The sequence below is a fragment of the Pelecanus crispus genome, chromosome 7 (assembly GCF_030463565.1).
Source record: "Pelecanus crispus isolate bPelCri1 chromosome 7, bPelCri1.pri, whole genome shotgun sequence".
Lineage (NCBI taxonomy): Eukaryota > Metazoa > Chordata > Aves > Pelecaniformes > Pelecanidae > Pelecanus > Pelecanus crispus.
Window position 1 is genome coordinate 3,933,589 of NC_134649.1, and position 26,913 is coordinate 3,960,501.

Below are 26,913 nucleotides of genomic sequence, written 5' to 3' on the forward strand. Positions count from 1 at the left end.
TGTAAATACAGATAGACAGGGACTTTTGCTAGAATAGCCATTCTGCTCCTTTCAACAATCTGGCTTGGTTTGATTAACGGTAATTTTTAAGGCCTGATCCATTGAAAGGACTTTGGACAGAGTCCTTAAAGAGCATTCACATTTTCAAAACCATTCAATGTCCTGTAAAGTTCTGCTGTGCTAAGAGGATTAGAACTGGATTGGTACATACAGCGTGAAGAAAGATAGAAAGATGCTATAACTGAAAGCTCAATTCTGTCCCATAAACATGGTGCATGCACAGCAAAACACCACCTTTTAAACACTGGCCTAGCAATGTTACAAATCATAAATGGCAAATGTTTAGCTTTGATTTTGAGAAAGAAGTCTCTTTAAAGAGTATGTCAGGGAGCACTTCGCCTATAAAGAGTCACTAGATCCTTTTGCTTTTCTTTCTGTTTCTGTGTTGCTTCTTTTTTCAGTTCTTCAAGACTTTTTATTTCTTGCAAAACTTGTGTAGCTTGCCGAAGTTGTTCTACTGCCTCATTGAGCAATGTCTCTGCCATCACTGGGGGTCCATTCCCCTCCTGGGCCTGTTCCAACCGTTCACGTAAAACCTTCTGCAGAAGGTTTTCTGCCTTTTCCCTTTCATTAGCAACTTTCTCCTCCATTTTAGCTAAGCAGTGATGGGAATCCTTGGGGAAACCTTGGCCTGGAAGTGCTCTCTGTGTATTTTTGGAATCAGACAGCAAGTCTCCCACAGAAGAACTGCGAAGTTTGAGACCTGAAGTTCTATCTACAGATGCTTTGTTGTCAATAGCTGCTTTTACACTCTCATGGCCTGTTTCTGTAGCTAAGGAAGTCTCTGTCTCTTCTGCTGAAGTTTGCTGTTCCTTCTCGGCAGAGGTTCTCCCATTTCCTTCTTCAGTTTCAACTGTTGGGGATGTGGACTCTGCTGCCTCGCTGGCTGAGATCCCATTCACCGGGGGCTTGGAGCTGCCAGACTCCAGGTCTTCGCAAACCCCAGCTTCCAGGTCACCATGGCTGGAGTTCATTACGGCTAGCATTTTTTCTGACAGAACCTTAGGAGGAGGAACCGGAGGCTTTGTAACATCTGCAGCGGCAATCTCAGCAAGGTTGTCTTTGTTACTACCTCCTGATGATTTCAAGTCTTCTGTGGTTTTGGGTTCAGAGAGTGGTTGGTCCCAAGCTACTTTTAGCTTGTCTGGCACGCTTGTAGGAAGAGGAATTGGAGCTTTTGCTATGCCCGTGTTGCTGACCTCAGTGAGGTTCTCTCTGTTCTCCTCATTTGGTGCTTGGGATCCTTCCACATTCTCCTCTGGGCTTACAGAGTCTTCTTCCTTGGCATTTACATTGTCCTTTGATGCTATGCCTTCCTTAAGCTTCTTATCTGGAGGCAATGGAGGAGACAGAGGTTTTTTATGTTCCTGGTCAGGAACGTTGTTCTCTGCATCCTGGTTTTCTTTTGTGCCACTGGGTTTTGTAGGTGGCATAGGTGGCTTTGGAGTTTCTTTCTGAGGTGGAGCATTGTCACTTTCGCTGATAGTGGAATCAAAGTTTGGCGGTCCATTGTCTACTATATCCAGATCTAGTCGCAGGATACCATCTGATGTAGACTTGGCAGCCTGAAATACAAGAGAGAACTTTTTCAATATCTATCCCATCATCAATCCTGTGCTCCATCCTTCAAGTTAACGTGCAAGACCCGCACAACCAGCATGGCAAGTAAGGGGTTACTGCTTCACACATCCACCCTGTTTACACTAACATTGTTGAAACTGCAAGAAGAATCTGACTGATTCAAGAGCACAAAAACGGTGCTCTTAGGAGCAGCTTTTTCTGTAGCTCAAGAGCAATCTATGGAGCTTGCGCTTCTCCCATGCAGCATCACCCTGTGCTACCCTCTAACAGCAGTAGCCAGCTCTACCAGCGTTAATCTGATAAGTGAAACCCAATGTGATCTGTTATGCTAAAATTGAATGAGCTGTGATAATCACGAGTCCAAAACATTTCACCCAACAAAGAAGAAAGGCGGATCAAGTCACATACATAGCAGCAAATCTCAAACGCATTGAGTGAAGCACTTCCATCCCCGTGCATAGCCCCACCTTTTCCCCACACCAACAGGTTCTGTGAATGTTATGAGCGTTTTGCTGCCGAGTTATTTTCTGCCTTATAGTGCAACAACTTGCACGAGAATATCAAAGCCAATAACCATAAGCAGTCACGAATTAGGACAAAAGCACAGAACTTATTTTACTACTTCCTTTCAGAAGAACGTCTCAAAGCCTGTTCCACTATAACCTTATTTCTTGGTTTTCCTGTGGGTGCTAAGGGTCAGCTCTGCCATATTTTCACTCTTTATCCTGTGGTAGCTGCAACCCTCTACCCCCTTCATTTACAACGTGCCTACCCAAAGCATACCTGCTTTCTGCTTTTGGGACTGTCATATTTTTACTTGAACATATAAAACAAGTTGATCTTGAGATCGCTTGACCAGGGATACTATTGTAATACCATTGCCTTCTGCTTGCTTCCTCCAACCTGATGTCATCCCTGTCTTACCGGGGCCAAGCCTCAGCTGATTAAACTTCCTTCAAACCACAGGCTGTGTGCAAATCACTCTAGTAGGGGGGGCTTCCTAAAAAGGGTGGACTTAGTAAAGACATTGCAGCGGGTAAGCTCAGTGCCCCAGAGGGAGAAATGTGGTGACAGTTTCTGTGTGAGGGAACCCAAAACCACACGAAGGCGTAGCTGCAGCCAGGGCCAGACTCCTGCAGTGCAGGGAGTTTAGTTAAAGTCTCTCTTTGCCTTTCAGCCCATCGGAGAGATGGAGGCAAGCTGCATCCTGGCAGCTTGGCCCTGGCCTGTCCTCACCTGGCCTGCTTTGACACTGAAAATCATCATTCACCCCATTTCTTTCACGATACTGCAGCCAGCAGCTGTGATACACATCTTTCTGCAGGCTCTATGCCCTCCCTTTCCCCTCATTCCTGCTTCTGAATTTGTAAGCCAGTTTCCCCAGAATTTGGCTGAAGGTGAGAGGTCTTACAGGTATTAACCTCAGAGGTATCTTGTGAATTTAGTGAGCTGAATAGGGGCAAGAGATCTTTTTAGTGTCTAGGGAAGGGCTTCCTACCTTCCTGAGCCCATATTAGGCAACAGAGAATCCACACTTCATTGTTGCTCTGACTTTTGTCATGTTTTCTTCTGCGGTTTTCTGGAGGAGTGGATGGGAATCTATGATTCATTCCCATGCATTTCTCTAGAAGAGACATTCTTCCTCCCTTTCTATGCAAAGTAAAAAGTCTAAGGGCATCTCATTTTCTGCATGAGGGTCATCTGAGTGCTATGCAGACACATAAGTCAGAGTCTTGGAAGTTTGAAGAAAGAAGGTTTGATTTAAAAACCTTCCTTGGTTGAGATTAATGCTCTGATAAAATATCAGTCTATCTGTGACAACTTTTTCATAAATCACAGGAATCAAACATTAGTAAGAACCTCTCCCATAGAAATGAACTTCAGGTTTATTTTGTGGTGGTTTTTCTTTCTTTTTTTTTTTTTTTTTCCTAAGTGACAGATCCAGAAAATCAGTTAAGAGTAGACAGGCTAGTCCATAAAACTGCCTGGGAGAATAATGTATTCTGTTTCAGACCTAAGGAAGGGCTTGTAAGCTTGCAAGCTTGTCTGCTTTTTCCAGTTAGCTTAATAAAAAATACAGCTTCTCCCCACAGACCGTGCAGTTCTACCTTTAGACCACTGTGGCTACAAAATCATCACTTCTTAGAAAATAAATATAGGAGCTTCGGTCTCTTCTGATTAAAGTGAAACTGTAATGGCTCTCGCCAGACGGTGAGGCAGCTCGTGAGTTATGGAAAGCTAAATATATCGTAACGTGTTGCAGCAGCTATGGATCTATGGGAACCTGGAGCTGCGTTAGAGAAGCGCTGGCACAGTCTTTCCCGGAGGAAGCTGGCTCCCTTGTCAGCCTTCTCTGGGCTCTCGGTACCTGGGGTTTTCCCTGGGGTTTTGCACCTAAGTGGAAGGAGCAGCTCCTGATGATCCCAGCTGGGGAGATGGCTCACCCCAGGGGGGTGCACTTACCTCCTTTAGGTGACTTCTTGTGGGTGGCCTGCGTCCGTGGGTCATTTTCACTCTGTCCCGAGTTACGTGGTCCAAGGAAAGGCTCTCGTCTACTTTCACCTTCAAAAGGGAGAAGAGGAGGGAAAGAAGAAAAGAAGAGGGTCATTAATTTCTCAAGATAAGTCTATAAAGTTCTCACTGTCACACAAGAAGAGATGGAGCATTTGGATCCAGGAGAGTTTTGAATATTTCACCACTACAGTCTTGCCTCAGACCTTAGCTACAGCCTGCATGCAAAGCCCTGCATGTACATGATGGATATTTAAGGTATTATCTGTCCTATACTGAGCCATATTTATCTAAAGACACTCCAAAGCAAGGCATCCAACCTTCAGAGGTTTGTGATGGCTAACCTCCCCTCTACCTAAAGGGCAGGGAAGGAAGGACACAAGGCAGCTTTGTTGTCCTCGCTGCAGCCTGGGCTTGGACCGGCTCCTGCATGTGGCAGAGCATAGCGCCGAAATTGCTGCTGCCATCTTAGAGGTGACAGCTTATTAATAACCGTGACCTGACTGTGAACTGTATCAGCAGCGCTTCGTTACAGACCTTCCCTTCTACAGCTCTAATGACTGCAGGATGCTGAAGAGAAGGTGTGAGCAGTGACCTGGATTAATTGCAACTCTAGCTGAATTAACACATTTATTTCCTGGAATCAGATGAGAAATCCACTGTCTCCCGCGTGTGAGGAGGGAGGTCCCAGCCCCCTGGCAGGTATTTCTCTGTGCTGGTTCCGTGAACGTCCACCCACCCATGCTGCGATGGCTGAGGGCTGGAGTCTGCTCCATGCAGAGGGGCAGCACCAGTGACCAGGGATGGTGAAATGTCAGTGTGTCCTTGGTTTGCTGGCCACAACTTGATACAACAGGAAAGCTGGCAAGGGTGAAATAGGGATTTAAAGGGAAAAAATAGGTCCCAATCCCTGGCTGATATGGCAGAGTGGTTTTACAGCTCTTTCAGCAGAGAACAGCTAATCCAAGCCAGCTGAGGGCTTGACCTGTTAGCTTGTGCCTGGCCTGTGCGGAAACGCTCTAAATCTGAGGTCTGATCCTTACTGGAATGAATGAGAATTAGAGGCTGGCTCCCTCTGAGAACCTGGGTCCTGGTAAGGAGGAAAACCCCAGGCCACGGGGCAGGGAGGTGACCTGAGTTCCCACCTTGCTGTGCTGCCGAGGGGGTGCGCAGAGTTCACTGCCCACGGGAGAGCCACGTGCCGTGCCCCTCCAGGCAGCCCCAAGCTGGCATGGGGTCGTTCCAGCAAGGGCTGAGCAGCACTGCATTACAGGACATCACATCTACCTGCTGAAACGTGAGAGCAGACCTGGGTGCTAAGCTTTCTGCTGCTGGGTTTTATCTTCCCAGGCTGCTGCTGGTCCCAGCTGGTCCCTTTAATTCCGCGTGCTGCTTCCCACTTGGTCCAAGGGCCCGAGGAACCGCTACACCCCACTACCAGCAAAAACCTGCACTGAGTGCCATTTGCCTTGGCAGAAAAGGAGCATGTTCCAGCCTCTCCTCCTGCTTTTGCTCTCTGCTGAATAAAAGCAAAGCCCAAGCTCTCAGAGTTCGCACCTCTAGCACCGTATCTGCAGCACTTAGCCCTTTTCTCAAAACTTGTACTCGTTGCTTCGGTTTCCTTTGCTGAACGGATCTTGCCAATCGCTTCGTCCCCTCGTTACCCTGCCCATTTCTTCCTGAGTCATTCCCATGATGGTGGTTTTGTGCACTTCCTTTCAATTACTGAAATAACTGCAGAATAAATACCGCTCCTCTGTTTTAGTTCAGGACTGATTTACAAGCTAACAGGGATCAGAGCAACGTTAGTTAGGCTCTAAGATGTGCAGTTTTCATCCTTGGAGAATTTGGGACTGCAGGTGTGCTGGGGCCAGATGAGAGGCAGGCAGGTTTGGCCGGGGCCGTGGAGTAACTTTCCACCAGACTTGAATAGCCAGTGGACTGAGTCACTTCAAATATTTCCACTCTTGAAGACTGGGCTATGTCCTAACCAAATACCTCCATTTCCAGGCTGCTTGGTGCTGAGGATCATGGCAGTGTGGGGAAGGCAGGTCTCTCCAGGCTGCAGCCCCAGCTCTACACAACTCAGTGCTGCGGCTGCTTCTCTGCACCAGCCGCTTCCCTTGGGAGAGGGGAACACCCCTGCATTCGCTGACCCCAAACCCACTGAAGCCAGCAGACCATCTCACACTGACTTTGGTGAGCTCTTGTGTCCCGTGGGCCTCCTGATAAGATGTTAGCTCTTAGCAGCACAGACCGTCCCTCCGGCACACCGCCTACTCAACCAGCTGCCCCTGCCTCCCTGCATCTAACCCCGGCCAGAAGAAAGGGAAAAGCAGCAAGGTGTGGGCTGGTGCAAACGCCTCTCTACACGTTCTACCTTCTTGGGCTGGGAACTGAAGTGGCTAAAAGCTCCCAGCCTGCAGGGATGCGACCTGGTTTGCCTTGAATACCATCTTTCTCTTTCCTTTGACCGTGGCTGGCATGCGGGAAGGACAGGGAGCACAGGGGGCTCAGGCAAGTTCCGCTTTTAGCTAAAAAAGCAGTGGATGAGACCAGACACAGAAATACAGGATTTTGAAAACTGCTCCTCTTACCTCATCAAATACTTTGTTTTTGCCTCTATTGATCCCTTCATTAAGAGCTTTTATCCACGATTCCTTTTCTTCCACAGTTGAAGCTTGAAATTTGATGTCATGAACCTGCAAGAGCAGAGAGACAATTTTTGCCTAGGCATTCCTTGCCAGGAACAGAGAGGTAGCTCTCTGCTCCCTGCATATCACTTCAGATTCTATATAACATCCAGTTCCAGCCTGTGTTTAAACTACAGATTCCTTTGCGCTTTGGCAAGTACCTTACTTCATAGCTCCCATGAACAGGATTTTGTGATGCTGAGCAGCTTGTTGCTGTAGTTTTATTTTTGCAATTAGTAACCAAAGTAGGAAGAAAGTAAGAGTTTCTTCCTTCTACAAAACGCTCGGAATAGCTCTTAGAGCAGCAGCAGGTTGTACAGCGAATGGTCACATCGGGGATAGAGTCAGACTGAAAGCCCAAGTCATTTTGTGCTGGTTCAGATGCAATAAAGTATTTTATCTCCCACTTCCCCCCAGGCTGCAAGCAACAGGAAGGCTGGCTGAGCGGGCTCTGCCTGCTTCCCTGTTCCTGCGGCTCTGCAGAACAGAACTGATACGGGAATCTGGGGCTCTGACCTTGGCTGCACTAACCCCAGTTCAGCTGAGCATGGACGTGATGAGGCATAGGGCAATGTAAGTGAAAAAATTAACCATATCTTCTTCTGCTTGCAAATGAAGAAATACAGCAGTGAACGCTACAGACACACTTCCTGGGGTCTGAACAGCTGTCCTAAGAAGGAGGGAAGAGTTGCCCATACAAGAGGGAGCTGGCAAGAAGCACGGAACACAAATAAGGAGGGAGCGATGGGTGATTGTACGGCCTGTCCTCCCTTCAGCCAGCCCTTCCTCTGGGGCAGTCCTACGGCTGCGCTCCGTGTTTCGAATCTCTTCTTGACCGCATCAGGAACAATAGGCAGGGTGTTATTTATTTCACTGCTGTGCTCTCTGAGTGCCTCACCAGTATTACGTAGCTTTGCCCCAAAGTACACTTCAGGTGAGACAAATATCATCTTCACGTTACGGGTGGCTCTATGGCAGACTGGCTGGGATCCAAACAGCTCCATGCGGTGCCCTAATCCGCGCTGCACAGGCACACAGAAATGCTCTTGCTTTAAGAACATCATAAGAACAACATCAAACTTGCAAAATCAAGCACTTAAAAATTAGGCAATCCCAACGTTGCCGGGGCAGTCCTAACTCAGCCTGCTGTGCGTGTTCCTCCTAGCACCATCCCTAATGACCGGGGCGGCACTTCCTACTGAGCTATCCCATCGCGAGTTGTATCCTCGTGGGTCAATATGTCTTATTGATTGCACTCTGCTCAAGCCCTGCCCTGAAAACAGAATTACTGATTCCCCCGATGATCTTTTCTTTGCTGCTTATCACTACAATATCTGGGGGGTTCACAAATTACTTTTCAGAGCAACTGAAATTATCCACCTCTTGCAGGTGGGGAGGTGAGATACAGAGAGGGTCATCCAAAACACATACTAGCGGGGTCTCATTTGGAATAGTTTTTTCGGGTGTTTTAACATCCTATAGGTGTTCTGCACCTTCCCATTACCTTCAAGAGCAGTTGTAGTCCCAGCCTTTCTGTAAATGAGGTTCCACATTCTGAAACCAAACAGTGTCTGTATAAAACAGTGACTATACAAAATGAGGGTGACAAAGCTACCGGTGACTGACAGTCGAATCCTCTTAGCAGCTCCCTGTTTCACTTATGGCACAACAAGGCAGCAACTGGTTTGGGTCTCAGCAACTTCTGAAGGTACCGTCAGAAATTCTGCAGAACTAGAGCCTGATCTCCTTAGACCCACTCCTGCTGTTTTACTAGAAACCGATTGCCCCTCCCTTCTGCATTTATTCCTCGCTTCAATGCCATGGTTTTACATCTGCACATCACAGTGACAAAGTGCCAGACCCTCACAACCAGCATGGCAAGCAGGGAGTTAAGACGCAATTTGGGGAAAGATTATTTGTTCCATTAGTTTGCACATAAGGTGACGGGACCACATGTCTTCCTGAGAGCTCAGAGGAGAGGTTAGGGCCTGAACCACAGCCCGCTGCAAAAAGAGCCCTTTGTCTGGGGCGCAGAAGGGCCATGCTAACCAGGGAACCTAAAAGAAGGCAAAGCTCCAAAACACAGTGACAGCCAGATTTTGTTTTAGCCCAAGCAAGCCTGATTTGTGTGTGCTTAAAAACTTTTTTTGTTTGAAAACGATTTTGCCCCAAAGCTTTGTGATTATAAAAGCTTATGGGAAAGCTCTACTTGTGAGCAGCTGAGCTGCTGCACTGCCTGGCAAAGACCTGGCAGCCTGCACCGGGGTTTAGAAATCTCCGTACATGTTGTTCAAGGGAAGGATTCCTGCCACACTTCAAGCTTCCTCTTCTAATGCCACTTTCTGTGCCTCATTCTCGACAAAGGCCTCCGGCCTCCCGGAGCTGAGACTGTGACTAAGCACTGGTGTCAGCCGCACTGTGGCAGGGCAAAGCAAAGGCTCGGGGGGATGGTTATGGTTCGTCATTAATGAGAAGCTGAGATGTCCCTCCGGCAGGCAACCCTCTGCCTGACAGTGTAACGCTGACCGCGTTACCGAACCACGGCCACCGAACACAGACAACAACAGATGCTGGGGGAAAGGGACTTGTGGAAAGATGCTCCCAAGGCATCAGCAGAAAGAGCCTTCCAGTTTCCCAATGGACTGGGCAAGGGAGGATGAGCAGCACTCTGCGTGGGACCCTGCTCCCTGCGATGGTGCGCTGCGAGCGATGCCGGATTCACGCCGCTGCAGCCCTGCTCCCCGCTTGCACAAGTCCCTGGGGCCATGACAGAGAGGGGCAGCCTCGAGGCTCGCAGCAGGTTCCTCCCACTACACCCAGTTATCTTTGTTTGAAAACTTTTTTCTCCTTTTTAGAACAATATCCACAGACACCAAGGAAGTATGCTGCTGGGGCTCTGAGGCTGGTGCTCGGGATGCTGCCAGCCAGGCTCTTCATTGCCTTGCAGTCCCTCGTCTGTCTGCATCCATCTGTGGCTCGCGTTCTTGGCTGTGGCACCAGGGAGAAGATGCTAACCCAGAGCAGGGGGGACGCTCTCTATAAAGCAGATGGCTGCACAGAAGAGGCAGGAAGGAGCTGGAGGAGTTGGTCCCAGTCCTGCCTGCCACTGGGGCTCTGTATGCCAGTCTGAAACCCCCAGGTCCTCTACGAACAAGAAACAAGTGAATTTATCTTGCCTGCGTTTTTACTCATTTGAGTATTCACAGATATCAGAGAATACACCTGAAGATGAATACTCCCCACAAAATGTTAAGTGAGGTCTGTTCTCCAGCAGCGATTTAAGGTAGAGAGTCAGTGACACCAAATCTAAGAGGGCAGCAGGCACATTTGCTCTCCTTCTTGCTAAGCCAGCTGAGACTGAGTCATGCCATAAACAACAGGCTGGTGTGCCAGGAAAAGCTGTCATGGCTAAACCTAATGTGATAGCGACCATTGTAAGCCATGAATACCAACTATGCAATTTACTGTCAGTTAACTCGGAGCACAGCACGGCCAGTCAGCTCCCGCTGAATCACTGGCTAGATGTCATGCAACAAGAGGCTCACACATGGGTCACTGTCCGTGATGACAGCAAGCACAGTGTCCCCGATTGCTCCATGTCTTCTCAGAGACATCAGTTTCCTCAAGCAGTGACGGTCTCATGGCTATGTTGACCCTGCTTTCCAGGAAAAAGAAGTGTTCTCAGGGTCAGTCTGTTGTACCTGCACTAAATGATTTAACAGACAAGCTCTGGAGAACTGTATAGCTGCAGTTTAAGACCTTTACCAACGCTAGCTCTTTGGCTGAGCAATTCTGCTAGATGCTGCTGATCTAGAGGTGGGTGACAGAAACCTGTGCTTGCTCCTCAGCTGTTTCAGTGCAAAGCCTGGTGTTGGCTTCAGTTCAGTGGGGCTGGGCTAAACTGGACTGTGAACTGCTTGTGAACTGCTGGTTTAGGGGTGGGAAGGTGTTCCCTTCTGCTGACTTTTGGTATGGGGTGGTCACCTCCAGCAGAAGCCAGAGCAGAGCTGGGTCAATAACTGCCAAGAGTTCACCAGTCTATCTGCCAGACGTGAGTTCATCTCCTGCCTTCTTCTACGTGACTTTGTCAGGTTAGATCATGGAGGGAAAAGTGGAAGCCAAGGTACTGTCAGTTAGGGGATTCTTGTGGTTTTCTGCAGCTGAACCAAGAGCTACCTCATCCCCGGGAATAACGCAGCATCTCTGCCAAACTGGCAGACCCCAGGAGCAGACTCCTCCACGCACAGGGCAAACGTGCCTCACTGCGATCTGCTGCAGCTTCCAGGCTGGGCCCCTGGTGAAGGCAGCTGCAGGTACCTCCAAAGTCAACCAAGAGAGAAATAAGCAATGGAAATTTCCACCCCTGACCGCAGGTGTGGAGTTTGTGCCTGGCCGTGCTAGGAAAGGATGCGTGGGGAGCTGCAGTGCTTGCTCATGGACTCCTTCCCATAGAATCACAGAATGATTTAGGTTGGAAAAGACCTTTAAGATCATCGAGTCCAACCATTAACCTAATGCTGCCTAATGTGCACTAGACCATGTCCACTTCAGAGGAGATATGTGAGAGAAATTGTCTTCATTTCCTCTTTTGTTTACCTCCTATGGATACACGGAGCAATTTTAACCTGGACTGCAAACCGGTGGCTTTTGCTAGTATTTTGTTGACATTGTTGAATTTTTCGTAGGAATTAAACCACCTCTTTCTTCCCATTCTTAAGACTTCCCTGTGGCTGAAGGCTTTCAGACCCACTGAATACCAGACTTGGGCCAATCTCGGTAGTCTCTAGGCAGTTTACACCAAGCATCATTTGCACAACTTTTTGCATCGCGAGTATGTTTTAAAGTCCCCAGGCCAAGTCTGCTGCCCTTTCTTACAAGCTCAGCTCTCTGCATCCAACAGTTTTCATTTAATTGCTGCAGGTGGGACAAAGCATTTGAGATTTCTAAGGAGAATAGGTCTTCTGCACACTTCCAGCTTCCTTCGCTGAAGAATCAAAGCTCAGGGGGTGGTGCTTTCTTTCAGTTCCATAGCAGTGCAGGCGTGTGACATGCTCATATTGTCACAACTTAACAAAAATGTCATCCTTGTGAACAGGGCAAGCAGAATCTGAGGTACATCCATCAAACACCACTGTTTAGCAAGGCAACTTATTTATTCGGGTGCAACTCTAGCTGCAGAGTAGTTTTAACTGACTGATTCATGTCCTCTGCCCTTCAAGAATATCCCATCCAAGATTGAAACTGGGATTCCCCTACAGCTAAACTGGGCTCCCTGTGTTCAACAGGGAAACTCCTATTTGTGCACTGAAACAGAAATGGCCTTTCCTAGCTTGTTTGTAAGTCCCACAAACTCACTGGCTTTCTGCATTCCTCAGCATTGTGCTCAGGAGAGGGGGCAAAAAAAAAAAAAACTAGCAAGACCTGGCATGGCTTGGCAAGGCAGCTCGCAGGGTAATTTTAAACTGTGGATGGCAGCAAGCCTCCCAAATGGAAAATGTTTAGCTGATACATATCGCCACAGCTGCAATTTCAAAACAGAAGAAGGACAGTTGTGTACATTGGCCTCCTAACTGAAGCCTGTTCTAACATCTGCCAAAGTATGTTGTGTGTCAACACCCTCACCAGATTCCCAGCCAAAAGGAGGGTGGGAGGGGAGCTACAAACATGGAACTTTTCATTTATAAAAGCCCTTCCTTTCACCAAAAAAGCCTTATAAAAAGTAGCCTCTATCTAGGTCTCCATTTAATCAGTGGCATGAAAAACAGGGGAGCTGTAAACTCGCCAACATGCCGAAAGGATGCAGTTCCCCTTTCGGGGAAGAGTTTGGGCATACCTTTCTCCCAGCAAGAAATGAAAGGTTTAGGAACAGGTCTCACACCCTGTGTTGATTCATGCAGCAGTGCAGAGATACATGCAGCTATTACACACTTCGCCTCTCCAAGTAACATACTAGCCGATAATAATAATTCCTACTACGCCGCCCATCTCTGAGCTCACAGGCTTTTATTCGCCGCCCTGGGAGCAGGTGTGCACTTGTAGTTATTGAGCCACCCTCTAGAAAACACACCAAGCCTGCTGGAGTTAGCCACTTCCAATCTAAAATCCACATTATTTCTGATTAATCAAGTTACAAACCAAACGCTAAACCTCCACTCAGACTGGAGAGACTCACTGCTCTGGATTCCGGTGCTGAGCAGCCCAGGGTGCAAATTCCAGGCTACCATCACTTTGGTGCATGGTGCTTAATATCACTTTTCTCCCCGATAACAGACTGCGCCTACTTGCAAAACGAACACCATTCACCTTCTCTCTCCACCCCTACCCTGGTCCATGTGAGTGTTTTGGGGCAGGACAGTCCTTGGTTTGTTGTTTTGAATGAAGTTCAGCACAATGATGCTCTGAACTCAGCTGGGGTCGTATTATAGGAATAAACACTAAGTGACTGGAGTGAAAGAATAAGCAACAATGACAACAATGACTAAACAATCTCCATTTATTTAAACAAAATGGAGATGGGGGAATGCAGAGAAGTTCATATTTTTGCCTGTGTGCATTCTTATGGAAATGAATACGTTCTGTCCCTCACAACCTCTCAGGTTTGCATGGGGAGATTTCATAAAATCTCTGATGCCAATAAAACCACATTTAAATTAGACTGTAAGTCAAAGTGCAATGCCTCAGAGTGACAACAGAAGCATCCTAGCCCATAAAGATGCTAAAACGGATAGCATGTAAGTAGGAACTAAGGAGAACTTCCAAAGATATGTAGTGATGATGAAGCTACATAGGAAGTAAGTCAAGCATGTACTTGCATACAGTCAGTGCTCAGAAGGATGTATAATTTCTTTGCAACACCAGCCTGGTTGTTAGGTTCTGGATCTAACCAGATGCTGTGCAGGTTGCTAAAGATGTAGAGTTTTATGCATTCTGCAAAATAAATCTTTTCTCCTAGGAACTGTTTGGCTGCAAGTAACTTTGCACTGGAGTTTCTCAGATCAATGGTTCCAACTCCAGGAACTGTCTCAGTACATGGCTCGGTATCACTGATTTCACTGGAACTTAGGCAAAGCTACAGCATGTGCAGCTGGGACAGGGACACTTCCTCCCCCAGAGCACATGGGGGAACCACAGGGAATGGTCATTCTCCACTGCTCAGGGAGTACTGGAAGAAAGAAAATGATAAGGCAGGAAAAATATCAAGCGGAAAAAATTGACTCACAGGAAGACCCTTTCCCCGCCGCAAGAAGAAAGTCTACAAGACAGTAGCGTTCCTCTTTACACGCTGTAGACCATTCACAGCTATAGGTCATTTCTCCCAGCTGCCAAAGAGCTAAATCTCAGAGCCTTTCATCTGCTCTGGGCGCAGCTGCCTGGGAACTCATTTTGCAGTCTGCAGACTTGAGGGTGATGAGAAAGGCAATCCTACCTTCTTACCCGGGGAGTGGATTAAAATGAAACGGTTTTTCTTTTTTAGTAGCGCACGCAGTTCCTGGCACTTGTCATAACTCTCCAGTTCCACTGTTTCTATGCACTTCTGTTCATCCTGCAGAGAGGGAATGAAACATTATTATGAATAGGAGGCACTGAAATCAATCATATACCATCAAACTCTGCATGTCTTCCCCTTGCATCTGTGTAAAAGCTCCTCTGCCTTAAAAATAACCTGCGTGCAGACAGCAAGCCCCCATAAATCAGGCTGGCACCTCACTAAGAAAACACCCTAGTCTTTAAGCTACAGGCTGATTTGTGGCTAGTGGTCCACAGTGGCTGAGCAAATAACATGTTGTGGGCAGTAACATCAGCCTCTGCCATCTCTGTTGGCCTCATCCAGGGATCTGCAGCCAGAAACAAGGTGGGAAAGTCTTTGCCCATCATCCTGCCCCAGCCACAGGCTGAGAATGTGCTGTCAGTCCTGGCATAGGACGGAGGAATAACATGATGCACTTTTACAAACCTTCCTGGCATGCGTGATCTCAGAGCGCTCCCCAGGCTTCCCCTTAGCTTGGCGACACTGCCTCCTCCCCACAATGAACGCAGGAGACGTTATTCTGCTTTTTCACAGGGAAGGCGACGCAAGCATCATGATGGTCCAAGATAAGAGGCGAGCCCTGCCGCCATGCCAGCAAGGTCAGCGGGAGGCACGTGCGACTGGGACACCTCTTAGAGCCACGCTCTGAGCTGTCAAAATGCTTAGGATTGGAAATACGGTCCCGTACAGCCAGCAAAACTGTCAAAGCCAGCGTCTCAGTGGGGAATATTTCTCTCTGGTGTATCTCCACTGATGACTGCTGGCTGTGATCTTGGCTCATTTTTCCCAGTAACGTAACTAAAATTCCACACGTGGTGCGTGGCTCAGTTCAGCTGCAGAGCACCATCCCTAATAGGAATTGCAGCGTAACGCTGGGCAGATAATATTCTTCATGTCTCAGTAGCCCAGAAGAGACCAAAGCTCTCTTTTCCTAAGTATCACACAAATAAGCACTGAGAATGGCAGAGCAGTTCTTGCTGGGAAAGTGCTGCAGTCAGCATGCCTCATCAACCTCTCTATTACCATCCTAAATTAAAACCGCTGGCCATGACCATCCCCAGCACAGGCTCCGCTCCCAAGGCAGCTCCTCGTACCCGTATGAGTTTGTATTTAGCAATTCCTGTAGCGGAGAAGGGGTGTGGGCTGAGGAAATGTGTCGTAGCCAGGAAGCCGCTGCGTGGCTGGAGGCAGGGAATGGCGAGTTCAGAGGGAAGTGGGCTGCGGGGAACTTCCTCCCTTTACCACTTGACATCTAAGTTGCTGTGCAGAGCTCAAGCTGTGTTTAGGGGTTTTTTAACCCTCCTGTCTGGGGATGGGGGCCTGGCAGGGCCGATGCCGGTATGCAGAGCAAGTCCTGAGCTACTGAGGGATGTCTGGATCTAATTTAGGTTTATTATTTTAATGACATTACTGTTTATTTCATTCAACACTGAGTAGGTGAATGCGACCAGAGAACTGGGAAAATGTATACTAGGAGGAGGAGAGGAATCCTGCCCAAACCTTAAATCTAGCAGATAAAATCCTGCTGACGTTCCGAGCTCTTTGAAGGCACAAGGCTCCTGCTGCAATCCTGGCATTGCAATGTCACTGAAAAAGGACAGGGATGGAAATAATAACCCCTCAGCGGCCAACAAATGACAGAGAAGGGTGAGGTCAGGAATACATGCCTCGGGGATGGGTGATCTCATCCTGGCCTTTGGTGGACGACCGCCCATATCACAGCACTGCCTGACGGCCGGTGCGGTTACCAGCTCCGACGTGAAGGTTTGCTGGGCTCCGGACGTAGGCGGCTTGGCAGCGCTCTGACCAGAGACCAGCGTGAAGACTCCTGCCCACCCTCCCCGCTCCTGAGAGCGGCTCTGTCCCCAGCAGAGCCCAGTGGCTCCATGTCACCCTCCTTGTCCACGCCATCCTTCCTGCCTCTTGGAGGGGTCTTCCCTCCGATCCCGTCCAAGCCATCCTCCACTTCCTAAGAACAGGGGAGCAGCAAGCTTGGGGACAAGGAGGACTTGGCAGGGTGGAGAGCTGTGTTTATGCCATGACATTGCCTTTTGGCATCCAGCTGCCCCTCTCCTCCCTGGGGGACCCTGGCCTGCCCAAGGAACAAGGGCAGTGAGGATGGGGACGTGCAGGACCCTGCCTCCCAGGGGCACTGGCTTGACTGTGCAAGCTATGGCTCCTTCATCTCAGAGACCTGAACTTCTTAAGTAAGTCATCCTCTTCAGGGAGGGCGGGGAAGAAAGCAGCCAGAGAAATAAGAAAACTCCATGTCTGAGGGCAAAGGAAAAGCATCTGAGTTCAGGGAGCGCCAGAATGGGGCTTTTGTTTCTGTTTTACCCTTGGCACGTGGCCATCCCCTCTCTGTGAGCCTACCTGGGTCACAAAGACATCCTTTATGTTTGTCCTGCACCACTAAGATAAAGAGACCCGACCCTGCCGCAGGTCTCCAGGTCCCTTCAACCTCCTGGGACCTGGAGGATACTCAGCATCACGCAGAGACAAGCTCGCTTCCAGAGTCCTGCCCTGACACACAGGTCTCAAACACGTGTTCTGGACAAGCTCCCTCTCCATTTGGTCTCGAGCGTCCCAAAGAAGTTAAAGCAATCCTCTTACATCGTCCTGAGACGCAAGGTCGAGTCCTCGCTCAGTGGTCGCGCCTCCCTGCAGCACACAGCGCACACGGTTGTCCCACGGCACTGCATTTGCTGCCAATCAAGGCAGGGAATTCCCTTCAGACCATCTTTCTCCTTTCCTCTACAGATTTTAGGGCTTGTTTTTTAAATCGCTTTCATGCTTGCTGTAAGGGAGAATCAATAAGATGCTTAAAATCCTGGTACAAAAAACCCTACATTCATGATTTAATGCAGAAAACCAATTCCATCAGCTATTTGTGGAGCAGACGCCGTGACTTCAACATGTATGTGTCTGTAAGCTTGGCCCTTAGAAAGAAAATTACTAAACACCTAAGCGTATTAATGCATGTGCTTAACCAAAGAATCACACTTGGCAAACAATTTCCTTAACCAAAAGTTGATAAAAAGGGGAAAAAAGACCCACTGAATTTTTTATTTATGTGAAGGTAAAATTTCCAGCAAAGACCTCTTCACTGACACACATTCATGGGCTGTGACCCTCAGTGTACACCATCTAGACTGCCTGAAATGATAATTTACTTCTCCATCTGAGGATCTCAAAGCATTTTAACAAATCACTTTGGAGTATACACTGCTATCACTTTACCAGGGGCAAAATGCAGACGTTAACTGCACGACTGTTAAATGCTGAGTGGATCCTCTGGTCTCTAGAAGACTCTTTGCCTAGTAGGTTTTTTCCCTGTCAAATAATACACTTAAACCCCTCAAAACAACAAATAACAACTAGCTGCACTGTTTAGGGAAAAGAAACCAAACCCAAGACTGATGCTTTCTAATGCGTGGAGTAATGACATTGATCTGTGTAGCCTCTCTGCATAGGATTGCCTGTTCTTCAGATGCTCTCCACAGTTCTGCAAGGCTTCATTTTTATTCTTGCAAGAATATGCAAGAGAGAGAGAGAAGACAAGAAACTCCGTTAGAAAATAACCTGCCTGCTTGGTTCTTAGTTTATGTGAGGGTACAGATGTGGGGTGCTGTAGACAGAGGCACAGCAGATAACAAGAAATCCATTTCCCTTCATTTCAGATCTGCTGAAAGAAACCTGAAGCCGGGCGGGATGACTTGCACCCCCATCTGCTCCAGGTAATACAATAGCCATTTGCAATTTGCCTTCGGGAGGTAGCTCCGCTTTAAACCAAACCCAAAGCCTGACTAACAGATGCAATACGGGAAAAACACTCCCAGGGCAGGTCAGGAGCACATTCCAGGAGACTGCTATTGATGATGATAAATACAGTATTTGTGTTCCGCTCAGACTGTACTTTGCAGTGACACAGTACAAAGTTACTGCCTGCATCTTGTGTTGGCCATCCCCTCTGCTCATTTGCCACACAGAAAACTCGGCTGCAAGTGCAGCCAGCCTCATGCAATGGCATAAACATGTGTGCCTGCATATGAAACAACTGCTAAAGGCAATATTAGCACCTCTTCGCGAAGGGCTCCAGCACATGAGGGCCTGATAAAACCACAATGCGTCCAAGTCACTATCTCAGTTCCTGGAAATCTGATGGGCTCAGACCAGCTGAAATACTCAGCCTCTAAACCTGCCCTCCCACATGGAAACTGCCCTCCCTCCCACGTAGGTCTAACTTCGGATACATACGAAAAGATATTTGTATTTCTGTTACCTGAGGCTTTACTTCCTTTCTTTCTCCAGGGCCCCAATTCAGCAAGCACCGAACAACCCCACTTAAAAATATTTCAGCCTGAGGATGGTCTGGGATGCTGTGTCTGTCCCCAGGGTCACACAGAGCAGGGCAGGTATGTGGAGAAGGGCCAGTGGGGAAGATGGCAGCTGGAGCTCCAGAAATAAAAGCCACCGTAGCACGCTGCTCCGCAGACTCTCCTTTGACATTGGGCATGGCCCTTCTCATCTCAAAAACTCAGTTCCCCAATTGTAAGATGGAGACAGCAACACTGCCCTAACTCACGTTAAAGGAAGATAAATACAGTAATAAACATGAACTGCCTCAATTCTGTGGCAACAGGACCCCTCCTGAGTGCAGAAAATTGCCATTTCCTTTAGTTCCTCTGTAGTAAGTCTGCACAATCACATACTATCCTATTGTGCTACCAGATAATTCTGTAGCAATTTCCTCTCCTAAGACATTTGACTTCACTGTAAGCCAGTTTAATAGCCTATAGATATTAACATGATCCCTTATTTACAATAATGGGACCTTGTAGCTACTGTAGCTTACAGATGCAATTTATTACAGGATGTTACCACAATCCGCAGGCTACCAGAAAACATTATGCCTGGTTGTTACAAACGCCATTTTCCTTGTTGAGATAATAAAATAACCCTTTAAATGATTGGGATTTTTCCTTCTTCTGAACGTCTGTGAAAATTAATCTTACTTTAAAAGCCTCTTTTCCCCTTGTGGTAATGAGAGCCTCCATATATCTTGGTTTTAAAGGCATGCCCTTTAAAAAACCCTACGTCATGTTTATAGATTTTGAATCTGCGAGTTCCTGGAGCTTCAGCCGGAGTCAACAGGTGTCCGGGGCACTGGGAAGCAATCTGCAGAGAGTCAACCGTTTGCAGGACCAGGCTGCATCTCTCTGCGTAAGAGAAACCCCCACCGCTTTGCCTGCCTTCCAAGCTGCTCATCACCTGACATTAACTTCTCACTTCGTTATTCTTGCGCTCTTCATCACGTTTCAAAACTAAGAACGAACACCTCCGGAAAGCTTTGGGATTCAGGAAGAGCAGAAGGGTTCAGTGTATGGGAGGAGGTAATACCCTTTAACCTAAACTGTTTTAAAACAAATCTTTATTAGGCAATGGTATGTTTTTTAAAAAAAGAGAACCAAACTCATTTGTCAGTCCTGTTGTTCCTAAAACCATTGCACCAAAGCAGCCACTGAAACATTTCCCCATTCTTCTTCCCTTGACACACTGCACAGAAGCTTTCTCTCAAACCTCTCTGGGTTGTAGCTTGTGCTCTGCGCTGTAGTTTCTGACTTTTGGGGCAAACTCTGCTCTTGCAGAAGCCCCTTCCAGCCCAGGAACCGAGGGCCTGACTCGGGAAAGAGCTATCTTTGCAGCCCAGCAGAACCAGCCCAGCACTTTCCATTCTTCTCGCATGAAGATGCAGGACAGATTTGGCTTGGCTCTTATTTCTCATTTGATTGGAAACAGCTCTAAATGAGGCCATGAACTTAAGGCACGCAATTTATCTAGGGAAGTCCAGGACAAGGCTCCCAAGGGTCCTTTGCTCAGTACTGGCTCAAGTAAACGGAAAGGACGAGCCAAATCCAGACTGTGTCCCTGCTTAAGGAGGATAGCGAGCACTCACAACCTCACCCTGCATCCATCGGTGGCTAAATGAAACCCTGAAGAGCCTGGCTAGCAACAATTTGAGCTGCTTGAGGGGTGCCAAACAGCTGCAAGGTTGCCTGCCGTTCCCTCCAGCAGCAGGTGGGAAGTCAGCCTGCTACAATCCAGTTTTATCCTTTAAACGCCAAAAACGCATAGCGCATATCCTGCTTCCGCCCAAAGCTTTGCTCTGTTCACCTTCTCACAGGATGTCCTGCCCCCGTTTTTTTTTTTTTTGGCAATGGCACTGTCAAAATATTTACTGGTTAAAATATTTGTAATATATAATATACTCTAAAATGCAGCTGCTGTCTCTTCTTTATAGCATTTACCCTTGCTGGAGATAACTGGAGAAGCTCTTTTGAAAGGAATGGGCTGGAGGGAAGAGTGAAAAACACAGGAACGTGTGTCACCAAGGGCCTGATCCTGCCCCTCATGCAAGGCCGTTAGCTGTGACCATACCTCATCCTCATAGACCACGAGCTGCGTTTTCTGTAGCTGGATATAACGATCCTTCCACAATCCCAGGAACCCCCCACTGCTTTTCTTAATCCAGCCGTACTTCTCTGCGGTCGGAGCAGACTTTGGTTTCTCTGAGACCTCCTCCTTTGTATCCTGCAAGGACAGAAGGGAGAAGGTATTACGTCAAAAGCACTTCCCATCCATTTAATGAAGGTTATCAGAAAGCCCGCCCAGACAAGACCTCAGCACCCACCACACGTGGTCCCTCCCCACCACATCACAAGGGAAAAGCCTGGCATCTTCCAGAGGAAAACTCAACCAGCTCCCATCCCAGAGCTGCCACAGGACTGGGGAGCGGACACGGACGCTGGCCACCCCCGGGGACACAGCTGGGCTGGCAGCAGGTCCACCTTGCTCCTCTGCTTCCCCGGCAGCTCTGCTCCCCTCTCTGTGGAGGCACTCCCTGCTCGCTGTGCACCAAGTGCTCCTTGAAAACGAGCACCCTCCTCTCCGCTTTGCTCCTCCAGCTCTCTGATGAATCCCAGCGGGACGGATCCTACTGGCAACGCTCATATCGTGTTCAAAAAACGGGTATATGTGGCACCTGGGGACATGGTTTAGTCTAGTCTACCCTTGATTGGCTTAGAGTAGACTTGGTAGTGTAGGTTAATGGTTGGACTGGATGATCTTAAAGGTCTTTTCCAACCTAAACGATTCTATGATTCTATGATTCTACGTTTTAGCCCATGGCCACTTCTGCAAGCTTCTCCTCTAGGTCTTTACGTTTGGCCATCGCCCCCAAACCAACTCCCATGGGCAAATCCACCGCATGAGGGCCAGGAATTCATCACATCTGCACTAAAATGTTCCCTGCAGGCTCCTGCGTGGTCTGTAGGCAGAGGAAAGGACCGGCAGAGAAGGCAGCAGCAAGAGTGGGGTTTCTTTTTGTCCTGCCTTCAGCTCCTTGCTGTTTGTCACAGCCTGCTCTCACCCACTCGCAGCAGCAGCACGGGGAGCCCCAGCATCCTGCACTGGGAGGCTGCTGACTTTCCAGGCCTGGTAAAAACCCAGAAGATGTGTAACTTCCCTGCTTTGAAAAAAAACCATCAGAAATATCCAATATCGATATTCAAACGGAGACAGGAAACCTAAGATGGGGAGCGGGGGCAGCCAGGCTTATTAGCTGACTGCCTTCACCAGCAGACTCGGTTAAAGATGAGAGTTTTCCTCCCCTCCGGTGTGCTGGAAGAGCCTTTGCAAAGGCAGGATCCCCATTTGCCTCCCTCGGAGCACCCCGCTGCTCCCAACACCCACGGACCCCTCAATAAGCCTCCTTCCCTGGAGTGAGGGGAATCCCTCGCTGAGCCAAATCCCCTTACACAAACACCTCGCCAACCTTGTGACTTGGAAGGAGAGGCCAACCCCAAATCCTCCAGCACCCTCCCAGGAGCCCCACTGTCCCCCCAGACTCAGTTTCCTCCACGTCCCTGTCCGTAGTAGCAGCAATCCCGCCGCAGAAAGGCAGCGCATTCGCACAAACCAAGGACGCATGACAAAGGCAGAGCCCCAGCCGTCCCCAAGTGGCTCTTGCTAGCTGCTGAATGAAACCTTTTCTCGTAGGAAAAAGAAAAACCCAAACAAAATAAACCGGAGCGACTAGAGCTCAGACATCATAACATTAGGAAATCCCACATGCATGGAAAGAAGTCAGAAATGGACACTCCCGTGGCCAGAAGGGAGTGAGGACAGCGCGACTGAGCACGGACGAGCTCCAAAAATTCGGAGGAGAGCCTTGCTAACAAATCTGTTTTCATGTACCAGACTCCCAACGAACACACCCTTGGACAGCAGCTGCTAGCAGGGTGAGCTGTGACTCTAAAGAGGGAACTCGCACCCATAAAAAGAGGAAAAACAGATTAAATATGCACCCGTATTTATCCTGATCCCCGCTAAGGTCAGGAAGAGGCTTGGCTTTGCAGGCAGGCTCAGGTGCAGACGGAGCACAAGAAACTCAAATAAACTGTGTGTCACCTAAAAGAAAATTAGGCGGAAATCTGTAACATCCTTGGTGCCCTTTGAAGAAGTTATTTTGATTGTACTGAGCTGTGTTTGAAACGGCCACAACACAGGATGACAAAGCATGAAAAAGTTTTCCGGGAAACGAGGGGTACTGCGTGGTTTTTTTTTTTTTAAACTTGACTTTTTAGGTTGCCAGGAAGTTGTATTCAGTTGAGATCTGCGACTTCAGCAAACATCAATTGCTGCACAAATATAGACCTGCTGGGTTCCTGATCGAGCACCCTTTTGATGTCATTTTTAGATAATTGGGCACGGACTTTAACCTCCCTCGTAGCAGTTTTGTATGGATGTAGCTGTACAAAGAGTTTACTTGAGTGACTCCAGACCAACAGCTGCCAAAATGTTTTCACTCCTTAAGTTTTTTTTGCTTTGCAGATGAATTTTTCCCTGCTTTTTTTTGCCACCTGGCAGAAAGGCTATCTGAAATCACATGGCAAATATGTCTATCCGCGGCCTCTCCTGATGCCCTGCAGAGTGAAAACTACCCTGTCTCCTCTGGTTTTAAAATAAAAGTACTCCCTGCGAAGACACAGCACTTAACATCGACCTCTGAAAAAACAACCTGCCCCAGTAACGGGTTTTGTCGGAGTTCGGGCTCATGCCTGCGCTTCTGTGCGAGGCAGAGCTGCAAAGCTCGGGCAGAGCTCGCCCGGCAGCCTGGCTGCCTGCTCCCTGCGGGCTGGCCAGCTCGCCAGCCTTCCGGGGACGGTACCTCCTCTCCGCGGCACTGCAGGGTGGCCTCGCAGCTCACCCTCTCCCCAGGCCACGCGGGAGCCCTGGTTGGAGCCACCCGCCTGGAAGGAGCCGTGCATGGGTTCCCTCCACACCACGCAGGACCTCCCGGCACCCGGGAGCACCCGCAGAGAGGGTCCGTGACTCCGAGCCCCCGCCTGCCCCAGCCAAGCATCCCAGGAGAGGGAAGGCGAGGTGAGACGGAGAACGCTTGTCTCGGCCGATGACAGCAGCCACGAGCAAAGGGCTCTGCCCCCCGCACTGCGCAGGAGTCACCCGAGCCCGAGCTGCCCGCTGCCTCCTCCAGTCCCCGCTACCAGACAGATGTGACGGGTGCGATCCTGCGCTCTGTGGGTGCTGGGGGCTGCTGAGCTGCCTGGGCTCTGGGTCAGCAGCTCCCCCCGCGCACGCACACAGCACGTCGCAAGATGGGGATGCAGTTGCTGTAATCCCTCGTCTGCAGGTTAAGGGCGTAAAAAACCCAGATGATGCAACTTGATCGTTTGTTCCTGCAAAAGCAAGAAGAGTCTCGGAGACAGTGCCTGACATTTTTTGTGAATTATTTTTATGGCCAGTTCATGTCACCCCTGCCACGAGTCGGCGAGGGGAGGTTGGCCAGGGAAGGGCACCGAGAGCAGGGCTTTGTGTCTGTCCTGTGCTCTCTGCCTGCGATTCCACAACTAGAACTGGAGCACGGCACAAAGAGATGAGCTGCTGTTGTTAATTCAGCTTTATGTGGGTATTCCTTCTGCAAGCAATACTAAGATATCCTTTCCGGGATGTTCTTGGGCTGGATTCATTCCTGATGCTGGTGTAAATCCATGAGAAGAAACCCACTGACATCAGCCAAGCGAGCCGGCATAAACGAGGGAAGAACTGAGTTATCCTGTTGCTGGCTCATGCCAAAGGCATCGCTCCCAAAATCAATCCATACAAGTCATTTTTGGAATTTATATCCCAGTGGCATTAGAAGTGAAACATGAGTTTCATTATTCCAGACTGGTTTAGACTCACATTTCACAGCTCAGCAGAGATGCCAAATTAGGGGGGACAGGATGGCTTTTTATTTAATAATTAAGTGGTTATTTCTCCCTGCCCCTGTATTTTAAGGGCCCACAAACCCACATACTTTTCATGTCTTGAACTAAAAAAAACCCCAACAGTTGAATCGTGGTGGTGCTTTTACAAGTTACATATAGCGCACAGAAGCATCTTACCCGGTCACAGTAACTTCATTTAAAGCAAGCAACTCATTTATTGCATATTCCTCTCTAGCAAAGCGCTGATGAACACCTCCCAGGAGACAACCGGCATCTCCACACCTCCGCTCTTTTTCTCCCTTTCCACGTTATCTTCCAAGCCCGGCTGTTAGCACTTCCACTTCTCCCTGACCCGCAGGAGCAAAACTGTCTCACTGGAAATAAACTGCTCAGATCCACGTGAAACTTGGGAAACTGCATCTGACGCCCTCTCCTGAATGCAATCACCGGAGGATTCATTTACGGCTAACGAAGAGCGTCCAGTGAGCCGGCTGGTCGGCGCTGGGGAGGCAGCGGGGCAGCCAGAGCCCTGCCAGCCCTCCTCGCTCCCGAACCCCCGGGGCCATCACGAAGCCCCTTTGGCCGGCGGGCGCCTGGTGAGCACGGACACCAGCTGGAAGCGATTTCTCTGCCGTGGATTAATTTCATGGATGCTGGCAGATAATAACAACTCAGTCGCTACCAACTTGGGCTGCTTTGCCATCTCCCTGCTGTCTTAAAAAAATCCTCTCATTCTTGCCACAAAATGTTGGGAGATGAAATAAGGTGGGGTGGGAGGGGATGGGACAAGCCACAGCTGCTGGCATCGCATGCACCAGAGCCTGAAATCCTCCGGCAGTCCGCCCTACCAGGAGCTTTCAGCAAAACCTCATTTAAGGAAAGAAAGCAGGAATTAATTGGGCGGCCAGATGAGGGGAGAAAACGACCTGTTTAACTCACTAACAAATTTGTGGCATCTTAATCAATCCCCATGGGGACGGATTATTGGGGTGTGATCCCACGGATGTGAAAACCTACCCGTGCAGGAGAAGCACCGCTGCCCTTACTCCGAGTTAAACCCATCCCAGGCAGAGACGGAGGAGGAGGACAGACTTGGGGAAGGCTGCTAGGTACGTGGACATGGCCAAGCTTGCGGTCTGACCGAGGCCCAGCTCCAGTACGGAAGTACAACACCCCAGCAAGAGTCAGCACAAGGTGGCCTGAGCAAGCGTGGCATTTGAACAAGCCCGACTCTGCCAGCACTCGTCCTCCGGCAGCGCCAACATTTGCCCGTCAGCCTCACCCGCCCGGTTAGAAAGTTTAAAACCCCGGGAGCTCTCAGGATGCTCTGTCCGGGCGACTGACGGCAGCTCCGACACAGCCGGGTGAGCGCAGAAGGCAACGGGGGGGGACTGCTTGGGCAAAGGGACCCCCATCCTCCGGGTCTCCATTCCCGGTCTCCGTTTCCCCTGTCGCCGGACCCGGGCGGAGCGAGGCTGGGGATGTCCCAGCGCTGGCGGAGGCCCCAAAAAAGCCCAAAGTGACTGGTGCTGTCCTCCGCCCCCAATTCCCGGCTGGCAGCGAGGGGCTCCCGTCCTGCCCTGGGGGTGCCGAGCAGCCCCATCTCGCCCCGGGGGGTCCTGGAGATCCCCGTCCCGCCCCGGGGGGGTCCCGAACAGCCCCGTCCCACCCCGGGGGGTCCCGAGGAGCCCCGTCCCGCCCCGGGGGGGTCCCGAGGAGCCCCGTCCCGCCCCGGGGGGTCCCGAAGAGCCCCGGCCCGCCCCGGGGGGGTCCTGAAGAGCCCCGTCCCGCCCCGGGGGTGTCCCGAGGAGCCTCGTCTCGCCCCGGGGGGGTCCCGAGAAGCCCCGTCCCGCCCCGGGGGGGTCCTGAAGAGCCCCGTCCCGCCCCGGGGGGGTCCCGAACAGCCCCGTCTCGCCCCGGGGGGGTCCCGAACAGCCCCGTCCCACCCCGGGGGGTCCCGAACAGCCCTGTCCCGCCCCGGGGGGGTCCCGAACAGCCCCGTCCCGCCCCGGGGGGTCCCGAACAGCCCCGTCCCGGGCGCTGCCCTCCCCGTCGCGCCCTGCCCGGTGCCGGCGGCACTCACTTGCTCCATGGCGGGCCGGGGCCGGTCGCTCCTCGCCGCCCGCTCAGGGGCTCCGCCGCCCCGCTGCAGCGCTCGGCCCCGGGCGGGCGGGCATGCCGGGCCGGGCCGGGCCGGGCCGGGTCGTGCCGAGCCGGGCCCCGCGGCTCTCGCCTCCGCACCAACTTCTCG

At 49.9% G+C, this 26,913-nt stretch overlaps 1 protein-coding gene across 1 annotated transcript; it reads right to left on the reverse strand.

Annotated features, from left to right (window-relative positions):
• On the reverse strand, positions 1 to 26,754 carry PLEKHO2 (pleckstrin homology domain containing O2). The gene is made up of 6 exons (XM_075714134.1): positions 26,746 to 26,754; positions 20,812 to 20,964; positions 14,272 to 14,388; positions 6,750 to 6,854; positions 4,105 to 4,203; positions 1 to 1,625 (listed from the first exon to the last, which is right to left on the reverse strand). The coding sequence occupies exons 1-6, from the start codon at positions 26,752 to 26,754 to the stop codon at positions 384 to 386; spliced, it is 1,725 nt and encodes a 574-aa protein (XP_075570249.1). The 3' UTR covers positions 1 to 383.
• Between the last annotated feature and the right edge of the window lie 159 nt (positions 26,755 to 26,913).

Coding starts and splice junctions, on each gene's coding strand:
- PLEKHO2 (XM_075714134.1), bottom strand. Junction 14,389..20,811: donor TCGTGGTCTATGAGGATGAG/GTATGGTCACAG, acceptor CCCTCTCTGCAG/GATGAACAGAAGTGCATAGA. Junction 1,626..4,104: donor CAAGAAGTCACCTAAAGGAG/GTAAGTGCACCC, acceptor CTTGTATTTCAG/GCTGCCAAGTCTACATCAGA.